We start from the raw sequence: 12,139 nt of genomic DNA on the forward strand, positions 1-12,139 counted from the left end.
ACCCCCCCCCCCCCCCCCATTTACATTAATTCTTATGGGGAAATTGGATTTGCTTAACATCGTTTCGCATAAAGTCGCATTTTTCAGTTGTAGTTACGTTAAGTGAGGAGTTACTATATATTGAAAGCTGTTCAAATTGCAGTGGACGGACTTAATATTTTTCCAGGATTCTGCTCCATGTAGGAGGACACTTAATATATATTGTATAAAGTATATTGTAGTGCAGTGTAGGCTGCATATGGTCTCCAAATTATATAGAGTTATACAGAAAGGAGGATTTAAAGCTTTAAACACTCCTGATTCTGAAATGGTATGCTGTTGAAGCTCTGACATGACACTACATGCAGAAATCATCAATCCAGAATCCACCTTTCAAATTATGACCTTTACCTTTTTTAAGATGACCTGCAAATAAATTTAGTTATATAATGAATATCTTGAATAGCAAGAGTAAGAGGTGTATTCTGCACATAATATAGGACCATATTGTACCCTCCTGCAGTCAAACCCATAGAAGGATGACTGCGGGGTCCAGAAAACTTCAAAATTCACCTTAATTTCCTTCTAGCACCACCCTCAGTTGCAGAAGGAGGAGAGTTTAGACGAGGCAGAGGGTTTGAATTCCCAAACCCAGAGTCCAGGGGAATTCTGCTATCAGCTTTGCGCATCATGGAGCTCCTCTGAGGAAGGCTGGCCCCCTGTGGTATTGTCTTCCACCAACAACATGGCTCCCTCAGGGACTGTACTCCCATTGGACATCTTCCTTTATGGGTGTGTACTAGAAGCCATGGAGAAGCTGTCCTATAAGAAAAATATACCATAATGTGTGTATTTAACAATACCATGATTTTGTAAAATCTAAATTGGACTTAGTTTGCATCATATGCATAGGCACAACCTGACAGGGATAAAAGGGACATAGTTCCCCTCCACCTGCACACACACATTTTCCTTCCTCTTAGTGCTTTTCTGTGCACGTGCATACACAGCGCTGCTGCTAACACTGTAGGGGGAAACAAAAATGAAAATTCTTTTCCCCTTCATGCTATAGACCTCTCCCAGCTGCTGCTTTTCTCCTTTCACCACAACCATGCCACATCCTTTGCCAGCCGAGTCCTGGTGAACACAAGTGTTGACAAATGAGGCATCAGGTAAAACTGCAGTGTTTGGTCTTTTCTCCCTGCTGGTGATGCTGTTATGCAGCTACCACCTCCATCTCATCACTTCCCTCCCTTCCTCCTCACTGTATCCACATTGGAATAAAGAAATAGTATTCTGGAAGGGAAACAAGGATGAGAATTGGGGAAACATCAGGAAGGGTAGTAGTGGGAGTGGAAATGGATATGTTTATAGTAAAAGAGGCTATTCCTCTGCATACTCTTCAACAAGCTCCCAAATGGTTTTGTTTATTTATTTATTTATTTATTTATTTCAGTTATACCTTGGTTCCTTGTATCGGTTACAAACTTTTGTTCCAAATGTGGTTTTGCTTTGGAAAGGCATCATGTAAAATGGGCACTTTCTTACTCAGTACCACTTCTCCGTGTATGTCAGAGTCCTATCCGCTAACTTTAGCGTAAAAAATATAAGCTTTGACTACTTTTTACTCCTACTTTACACCAACACAGCCTAAGGAGGAGTAAATTGTGCTCTGTTTTGGTTTCTACATCAGCAAGAATTAACTAGTTTGGGGGGCTGTATTTTACTTTCCATTACAAATGTGTAACATTTGCAGATGATCTGTGGTTGCAGAGGCTCAGTTGGGTTGAATTGAGCTGACTTTTGTTGGTAAAATCTATAGTAACAGTGATGCAAAAATCAGAACGCAGCTTGATTTTCATTTCAGTACCTAGGGCTGGCAGTTAGAAAAAAAAATCTCTCTCTAAATAAGGCAGAGTCTGAGAAACAACGCATGGAAACCCACAATGTCTTCTGAACAGAATTACTTTTCAGAGTAGAACCACAGTTAAAAAGTCTGATGTAGTCTAGAGCAGACTTCCATAGTTATACCATAGTGCATCTTGGGAAGCAGGAGACAGTAGGTCTGCAAGGTGGGACATAAGTGTTTGATCTTCAGTTCTTCTCCAAGTCACAAATGCTGTCAGTTATGTGATGAATGCTCTTACTCTTGCTGTATGGGCATGCTGCAAATTATTCTAAATATGTTGTTTTTTTGTCACAGTATGTACAGGTCACCTTTTAAAGATAATCTATGCTTTTCTGCCAGAGAGTGAATCTGATTTTTCTGTGTTGAATTTAAACCATTTTGTTTTGTGTTTTATTTGCAGGCCAAAGCCATTGCATGAAATTCCAGCCTTCTACTGTCCTGACAAGAACAAAGTGAATTTCATTCCTAAAAGTGGCTCTGCTTTTTGCCTTGTCAGTATTCTCAAACCACTTCTTCCCACACCGGATCTTACGCTCAAAGGCACTACTCATAGCCTGACTGTCTCCTCTGGCATGACACCTAATTTGCTACAGCCCATTGCCATGGCCTCCCTGTCTGCAAACACTGAGCAAGACCGGATCTCTCGTGGAACAAGTACAGTAATACCACAGACCTCTATACTCCAGCAATCAGGACATATCGAAGAAGCTGAGTGATGAGTCTCCATTGTGCAGGCATTGTTCTGGAGAGACTGCTAGGAAGACCTTGTTTAAACTAGTTGTGACTGGTCACACCTGTTTGTTCATTTTAACAGCTCATGACATTGTCATAGTCATATTCTCCTGATCTCCATGACTATATTGGTAGCATGCTGAGAAATCTAGGAGGAAGCAGCAGAAGAAGCAGTGCTATACTCTACTTGTGAAGACTAGCGTTCAGTTTCTCGCCTGCCTTTTTTTTTTCCCCCCCAAGCTCTGATAAGACAAAGACTGTTACTAATTCTTTGCCATTGGAAGGATCAGTTATTGTGATGTTTTGTGTCCTTTAGACTTTTTCAACAACAACAAACATTTTGAGAGACAGCTGATGCCAGCAACCACTGTAACTTGCAGAGGGAGGGGTAACCATATGGCACTGCAAGACCCATCTTTTGTATGAAAATGAATATTTTATAACAAGTTTGCATTTTCTGATACAGAGCAAGATGTTCAAAAGACACTTTCATAGCCACTGTTTTCCATTCTTTGGGTGGTACGTTTTTCTCAGCTGTTTTCCAGCTGCTGGGACCAAAGGATTGTTGAAATACTTTAGCAGTCTCCGTCATGTGACCTTGTTCAACAGTCCCTACCCCCAACAAAAGCAAATAAATTAATGCATACAAAATGTAAAACAAAAGGAAAGAAAAAACAATATTAGTATGTTATGTGCATTTGGTTTTGATATCAGAGGTTTGTGCTTTGGTAAACCACATTGTTCTTGAATGCTACTCCCTAGATAGAATTCCTGTGTACATTTAATTACATGGGCAGAAAATAGCATTTTAGAGCACTTGTCCCAATAGCGTAATCACTTTTCCCTAGAACTTTTGTTTGGGTTAAAAAATGTCTCTTCCCTGCCTCCACCCAAACAAACAAACAAAAACAAAACCTGCCTCTTGGCTCTTGAGAGATCTCTTGGTTACTTGTGTAATTCAGTCTGAATCATGCATCAGTTTTTGGCACAAAATTCACTCTGTTGTGGCTGATCACTGTACTATAGACCCTAGCCACATGATACTGAAATGGCTATGCATGATTCCTCATCCTTGTCATAATGCTGTTTTGTGGGTGTGTTGAGGGTAGTAGTTTGTTAGGCATGGTATTTGTTACACAGCAGTCAACAGCAACAGATATGTTCTCCCTTTTTGACTAGCAACATTGTCGAGTGTGTCAGAGAGAGGATATGTTGATGCCTGGTTCTGGTTTGCAGCTGTTCCCCGTTTCCTTTATGCCTCTGTGGTTCTTTGACAGTTGAAATAAAAAATGAAAATGGGGAGGGATGTTCAAAGAGAGCTTGTTCAGGGACTGCAGTGAGGTTTCTCCCAGAGTACTGAAATGCACTTCTTGTCTTTAGATAAATATCACAGTCCAAACATCTGCAACTGCTTTAATACCAAAGTATCTTCAGGTTACAAAAATCAGTTGACAGAATCCCTGTTTTGAGGAGGTGGCTTCAGTCATTTCAAAGTAGGTGTTTCAATGTATAGTCTCTGGGTCTGAATAGTCACCCACTGCATATGTGCAGCTCTCATTGACTTACATACAAACAATTCCCATGCATCAGCTGCATAATCACACACCTGTTTGTAATTACATCTTTTTAAGAACCATATCGCAAATGTAATCATTTTGTTCTTTGTGTAACACACTGAGAATTTGGTTGCAGACACCTGAGCCAGGAAAAATACTTGTGTGTCTTAGCAGCCAATAGTTTCTATGTACTTATGATGCACATTGGGTAGTTCCTATAAATCCCACATAATAACATATAGCAATAAATATACTAAAAGAATAACTGTAAAATGCACTAGCCTACATAAGTGCTGCATTTATGGTATAATGAGCACCCTTTTTAAAGTTACCTAATAACCAAATTTCAACACTTAGTCCATTGTGGTTATTTATAGGGTTATTAGATCTGTTAAATTAATTAACAAATTGAGGACCAAATCCTACTCACTTTACTCATTCCCATTGAAATCAGTGGGATTACTCATGTGAGTAAGAGGACTTGGTCATGAATGAACATATTTGGTCCACATCAATAAAGTTGGGGGAGGGGAAAGTTTGATAAGATCCTAGTGGTTAGTACATCAAAGCTACATTATAAAAGATTACCATTTTAGGAATAATGGGACATTACTAGTAAATTCTATGGACACCTAAGAGAGGTCTCCTTTCTAAAACATTTAAAAATCATGGTAGCTTGTTTAGACAGCGTTAGGGTTTGGACAAAATCTGATATTTTTGGCTTTGTGGAAGATGGAAATACTTAGGCAAGGGGACTTTTTGTATGGCATCCAAACTAATTTCTACTTCTTTCATAGTAACAGGTAAAGTGCTTCTGCCATTAATGCCAAACAGCATGGTGCTTATCAGGAGATCTTAACTGGATAGTTAAGTACCAAAGGGCTAAAGTCAGCATATAATAAAACTTTTAGTCTTGGGGTTATTAACCGTCCTCCGTCCAAATGCATTCTAATGTCTTTGTTCAACATAATGAATATTTTAAAATAGGAAATGGGATCTCCTATCTTAGATTTTTCTGTAGTACCCATCATTGTAATAGTTGAACATTACCCCCTCATTTAGTTAGTTCACATAGAAGTGCATTAGGAGACAATGTACTATATAAAATAGTGGGCCTACTCCACTAGGAACCAAATGGAAATTCTAGTTTTTTATAAAAGTTGAAGAACCCCAAAACTGAATTAGATGTTTTTTAATGTTAAATTTTTTTGAACATGCCACAGCAATGACTCATATTAAGGTGGTAAGATGGCTTCTATTTGAAGATCAACTTCTGCAAAAAAATTCTTTAGCCTTAAATTTTTCATGCTCTTTCTTGTTGCAGAACAGAGGTATTTGGTAAAGTTTTATAGGTCTTTTTAAAGACATGGATCTTAGAATAGTGTATGGGTTTTTAACTTCTTGAAAATGGGGGGTGTTGGTGTTCCATACATCTCTCAAATATGGTCTGACATAAAGACTTCAAATTAGTTGTGACATACCTATCCCCAGTGAAAACTAGTGCATGAGGCTAGCTACCTTTTTGAATTCTCTAATTCTTAATTATTTAGTCAAAAATTGTCCAGTGACCATTTACATGGGTTCACAACTTGATGCACCTAGGACTTGTTTTTCTGAGGTGTTGAGTACTCCCAACTACAGTTCAAAGCAGTGAGTGGTTCAGTGCTTACCATCGCTGAAAATCAGGCCCTTAGTATCCTAAACTGGACATCCCAAATGTGAGGCATCCACTTGTTGGCCTTATTTTCTACCAACATTAAAAACAGTCCAATGTCTGTGGAGTTCATAAGCTCTGTAGAGTATAAAAGGCCTGTGCCATTGTAGTAGTAGTAATACAGCTCTAGGCTGGCAGTTGCAACTATTAAAATATTTTTCTTCCTTCTTTACTCAAGACACAGGATAATAGGATCTTATTAAACTTTCATTTGCTTCTGCTGCTTATTCCTCACCTGATGCCATAATCCCATGTGTGACATCACAGTTTAATGGGATATAGAGAAAAAAGAATGACATGCCAGGAGTATTAACTTTTAAGAAAAATCCTGTTTTCATCCATGTGACCCCAGTAAAGAAGAAAGGATGGAAAATACAGAAAATATTGAAGCAAAACTTGCTAACATTTTAAGATTTCCATAAAGCCAACAGGTTTCAAAATGGTAGCCGTGTTAGTCTGTATCAGCAAAAACAACGAGGAGTACTTGTGGCACCTTAGAGACTAACAAATGTATTTGTGCATAAGCTTTCGTGGGCTAAAACCCACTTCATCAGATGCATGGAGTAGAAAATACAGTCGGAAGATATCTATAACAGTACATAAAAAGTAAATTTTTTCATGTACTGTTATAGATATCTTCCGACTGTATTTTCTACTCCATGCATCTGATGAAGTGGGTTTTAGCCCACAAAAGCGCATGCCCAAATACATTTGTTACTCTCTTAGGTGCCACAAGTACTCCTCGTTGTTTTTGATAAAGCCAACAGCAGTTCTTCAAGGATATTTACTCTCGAGGCTACTCTTTTAGTTTACTTTAAATTATGGTTTACTGATCTCAAAACATTGAAATTATTGGAGAGTACTGTAGAAGTTGATCCTATTGGGGAAAATAGGAGCCTGTATCGATAGGCACTTACATATCCCTCATCCTTGTAGTATCTGGGGAAGTTAAAATATTATGAACATTATGCACCTGTTAGCAAACACATGAAAAAACATAGTCCTGGTGAATTTTAGGCCTACGGCAAGGATAGCATTTCTCAGTGCTTATGCACCAATTTACCACTTTTAATTCCTATACCCAATGGGTTAAAGTTGCCAAGAAAGCTTTTCAAGCAAGGAGTTATGAGAAATTAAAAAATAAATAAATTTTGGTAACGAGGGGGAAAATTAACAACTAGAGACATCCATTAGCCTTTCCCCAATCTCAGGACTTATTTAGCTTTGCTATTGGTGTCATCGGTGGCAAATAAATGGTAATGCAAAAGTCCCTTACAAGAGTACCCTTTTTTTTTTTTTTTTTCCCCTTCACCACCATCTCTGAAATAATGTGGTGTGACTTCCACACATCAGTTCACTGCCAGTGGTATCAAAAAGGTTTTACCCTTTCTGATTTATTTTCTCTCTTGCTGAAGACCAGTCATCTTTTCCACAAAAACTTTAGGGGGGAAAAATCTGATCTGGTAAACTGCATGGAAATAAAATGTGTAATGTGTAGTTGCAAAGACTAATAATATTTGGGTACCCACAGGTATTTTGATCCACCTCTGTCTCTTAATGCACATATTAGTCTTGTTTGGGGACTTTTTCCTCTATTTTTATAGATTGATGTGAGACTTATGTTTGCTAGAAATTTCTTCTTGAACAAACGTTCAGACTTGTCCTACCCACCCAGAATTTATTCACACATTTTCAATAAATATCTCCAAAACAGGGCTTGTGTGTTGTTTCCATTTATTCTTTGTTTTTATTTAATTATTGCCCTCACAATAAACAATGAATGACCAAAAATAAAGGGCCTGGCCATAGGCACCCAAAATGTTTGTTGCTAGAGGACCAGGGCCTCTTCATCCGGTCCTGAAGTCAAGGGGCCCTTCACACCTATTGTACTCAACAGGAGTTGAGAGCTCTCAGGACCAAAGCTGTTTTTCTCTGCTAAAGCTCAAGTTAGTAAAGAGATCATCCATCGTAATCAAAATGGATGAAAAAGCACAATGTAAGAGATAAATGTCATTACTGTTAAAGAGCTTTTATGAGATTATGGTCACAATTTTTAAAACTGGGTGCATAGGCACCTAAAATCAGGGCACTTACTTTAAAAATGCAGGGTCCCGCAGCTCCCATTGATTTAGATGGGATATGGGGGTGTTCAGCTCCTCAGAAAATCAAACTGCTGTTATATAGGTTCCTGTGTATTTAGGAATTTAATTTCGAGACACTTTTTTGCAAATGTTGGCTTGTGTGTATAGTTACAGGGAAAGAATATTAACCATATTTCATCCTGTTACTGCTTTCTTGGATTCATTTTGTCTTTTGCACATAGTTTTGTGAACTTCAGCTTTGCTAAAGGATTGATGTTGGGCAAAGCAGCAGCTCTCGTAGGGCTGGGCTGGGCTATTTGTCTGAATTGCAGAAAGGTAATCAAAAATTGCAGTCAACATTTCAAATCAGATCTTCATAGGAAATGTATCCTGCAAGCATTCACAGCTTCAAAAATAACCTATTTAGTCACTTCTTCCAATCTGAATCCTCAGTATATTGATAATTAAACAAGAATATAATTTTGATTTTACACTTTGTGAACTGCTTGCTTTTTCTTAAATTCTGTAATTTGGGAGGCTGTCGGTAAGAAGACATCCAAAAGTGCCCTTCAATTTTATTTTCTGTTAGCTGTCATTTCTTTCCTCTGTTACAGTGATAATTTGTGGAGATGCTCATATATATTGTACTGATACAGTAGAACGTCAGAGTTACGAACACCAGAGTTATGAACTAACCAGTCAACCACAGGCCTCATTTGGAACTGGAAGTACGCAAGCAGACAGTAGCGGAGACCAAAAAAGCAAATACAGTACAGTACTGTGTTAAACGTAAACTGCTAAAAAAATAAAGGGAGAGTAACATTTTTCTTCTGCATAGTAATGTTTAAAAGCTGTATTAAGTCAATGTTTAGTTCTAAACTTTTGAAAGAACAACCATGACATTTTGTTCAAATATTTGAGTTACAAACAACCTTCAATCCTGAGGTGTTCGTAACTCGGAGGTTCTGCTGTAGATTGCTTTGTTACATGTAAGCTGAGTGAGTGAGGTGTCTTCCAGGAACACTGTGCCGAAAGGACCTATTTCTGAGTTTACGCTGTTGTAAATCTGGAGTAACTCGAGTTAAATGGAGTTACTCTGGATTTTCACTATTCTGTCTTTGATATGCTATTTGTGCCCATGCTACTTTTGCCTAACAGCATGAATCTGAGTTCTGATTTGTGAACTCTTTCCACTGAAAATATTCAAAATCTAGAATAGGTGAATTTGCCTAAAATAAAATAGTAAAATTTCCAGCTACTTTTTTACCTTTTGTTGTTGTTTTGGCAGCTGAGAAGGTTTTATGTGCTGTGGTGGCCTGAACATTTGCTTCATTAATTATCCTGAAGGTGGTGGATGTTTTCGCTACATCACACCCGAGCCATGGCCCTTTCAAAGGAAAAGTTAGAAAGGGGGGATATAGGGAAGATTAGGTTGGAAGACAGTAGGTTAATCCTCACCCCTATTCCCCACCCCACTGCCTCAAAGAGACACATTGAGAGTGATTTTTCCCACCTATTTGATAGGTTGTATAGACCCTTTGGCACCCCTCATGCCTATGGTCCAACCTGTTTAAGGAAAATAACAGCAATCTAGAGAATTGGAGAGGCTAGCTCCAGCAGATGGCTCCCTGAATGGATGAGTGGAGAGAAGAGGACACCTGCATTCCTCTGGAACCTAATTCACTGAAGCCGCTGCACTTCATTACTAATTTAAGTGGCCTATAGAGAGGGCAGCCTTACAGAGGAAGCTGCTCAGACATTTCCTGCAAATCAAGCTCCATACTGTTCTGGGTTTTTTCTTTTTAATGTATTTTGGTTCGAGGAGCCTCCCCAAATACCCTTTCAACCCCTGAGTCAGAATTGGCTTGTTTTGCTGATCTCCACACGCACAAATCAGACCACCTGATGGAGGAGGCTTTTGCTGCAGAGCAGCAAGACTGGAACTATGCTCATCCTATGCCTGTGAGCAACACTAGCTCACTTCCTTGAAGTCAGGTGAGAGTGCTGATTGTTGCTAAGATTTGCCTGCTCTGGATAGGTCCTTTCTGTTTAGAAGGCCAGAACATTTCCCTTCTGACAAATCATCCTGAGCCATACGTGAGCTCGGGATGGAGGAGCGGGACTGAAGCTTTCCTGGAAATGCCCACAAGGAGTAAAATCAAGGTGAGTTTCCAAGTGTATTAGATTTCTTTTAAAAAATAAAGTGAATAGATTGAACAGAAAGATAAATAGGCTGCTAATCAGAAATTCAGAATAATAGAACAAGATCAGTGACTTTTTTAATGCTCATCAGGGCTCCTGAGGCAGGAGACCTATTAAGGAGTGATTTGTCCTCAGCCCACTTAGAGACTTGAGGAGACTCTCACCCCAGCCTGGCCTCTCTAATTCTCCACATGGGGTTCCTGGGAGAATCCTAGGAGCTTTTATCTCTTTTAGACAGCGATAAGGTGTCTGTCAGCTTGGTGTCATTACTTCCCCTTTTTAAAATGGAATTGTCTCTTTTTCTTAAGTGTTGTCATAAAAAGAAGGAATGTATGACAAAGTTCCAAAAGCCTTTCCTGCAATTTGCTGTCGAGGTGGGCCCAAGGATTCTGTGGGCCTATAAGGGTAGTGCCCTACAGAAATAGGCACAAGTGATGCATGAGTACCCCCTTGATGAATATGTGGCATGAAGGAGAGAGAGTTTGGGTTCTGGGATATTTTATTAATCTTTGCTGCTATAGGGAGACAATGATACTATTAGTGTTTGGCCACTTGTTCTTTTCAATTTTTGCCTGCTGAGTAAAATCAGTTCAGGTAAGCGGGATGATGGGACAGTAATCAGACTTTCCACTATTACAGTAGAGTTCTTGTATGCAATTGCAGATACTGTGTGTAAGAAGTGGAGACAATTCTTTAGTTTCAATGCATTTTTTTAAATCCTGGTCATATTTGTTGTTTTTTTGTTTTTCCCTGGTGGTTGGTTGATGGTCTTTGGATACCCTTAGAAATAACCCTAGCCATTTTTTCCTAGTACAAAAGACACTGCATGCCTGCAGCATGGTTTGAATTATAGGAGACATCAGACAACAAAAACAACAATATAAGTGAGACCATGTTGCCAATTTGTTTACTGCCTTCATGTAAGAGATTTTCTGTAAAACTGCCATAGATTAAGACTAGCAAAGGCTTAAACAACAACTAAGGGCTGGTCTACACTTACCCCCCAAATCGAAGTAAGGTACGCAAATTCAGCTACGTGAATAACGTAGCTGAATTCGACATACCTTACTTCGACCTTACCGCGGTTCAGACGCGGTCCACACGCGGCAGGCAGACTCCCCGTCGACTTCGCGGTACTCCTCTCGCTGAGCTGGAGTACCGCAGTCGACGGGGATCACTTCCTGGTTCGATTTATCGCGTCCAGACCAGACGCGATAAATCGAACTCGGAACTTCGATCCGCAGCCGTCGAACTAACCGGTAAGTGTAGACTAGCCCTAAGAGAACTTAACTGTAGCAACACACCAATGCCGTAATTCCCCAATCTTCACTAATCTGTCTCCAGTCACTACAAGTTTAGAAGGAATCCAACAGACAAGAAAGATTAGCTATTCCTCTTTTATTTTTAACAGATCCTCCTTTGCATTTCAAATGTCTGTCTGATATCCAGTTGACTTTGGAAATATTACAAAAGTGCAGAAACCAAATAAATTATTTTCACTTATTCTTCTTATGGGTCAAAAGCGTAAGAATGGAAGCTGTATGAAAATCAAGTTGCTTAAGATAAATCGAATTCACTGAATGAAAAATGGATCTCTCCTCATGACTGTTAGGAAACTGTTGATGAGATTGGGTGTTACTAGACTGGTATGGAGTGTTTCCTGTTGAAGTAACTAAAAGACATTCATGTTGAGAGTTGCTTTTAAAAGGCAGATTGTTGCCTGTGTGACTAATGATAAGCAGGTTACTAATACTGAAATCTTTTGGGGAATTTCTCAGGCCATCGGGAGTGCTTTCAAATTCATACAGGTTTTTAGCAGTGCATGAAGAGAAAAGAAATGGAACGATTGATCCTGTCCAGTCAGGTTGCAAAGAAGACAGTTCTTTAATTCTTGAGATTGAGTGTTGTCCCAATATACTTACCATAGAGTATGTATTCATTTCCTCCATTAAATAATCATAATTTA

At 39.1% G+C, this 12,139-nt stretch overlaps 1 protein-coding gene across 1 annotated transcript in view; it reads left to right on the top strand.

Moving 5' to 3' along the window:
- FAM117B (family with sequence similarity 117 member B) overlaps positions 1–3,812 on the top strand; it is a 78,692-nt gene extending 74,880 nt beyond the window's left edge. The window contains exon 8 of the mRNA XM_024217735.2: positions 2,289–3,812. Coding sequence (XP_024073503.1) covers positions 2,289–2,604 — 316 coding nt within the window. The 3' untranslated portion in view covers positions 2,605–3,812. The remainder of the gene's footprint in view (positions 1–2,288) is intronic.
- The last annotated feature ends 8,327 nt before the right edge of the window (positions 3,813–12,139 follow it).

Source organism: Terrapene carolina, unplaced genomic scaffold (assembly GCF_002925995.2).
Source record: "Terrapene carolina triunguis isolate 2854851 unplaced genomic scaffold, T_m_triunguis-2.0 Scaffold62, whole genome shotgun sequence".
Classification (NCBI taxonomy): Eukaryota; Metazoa; Chordata; order Testudines; family Emydidae; genus Terrapene; species Terrapene triunguis.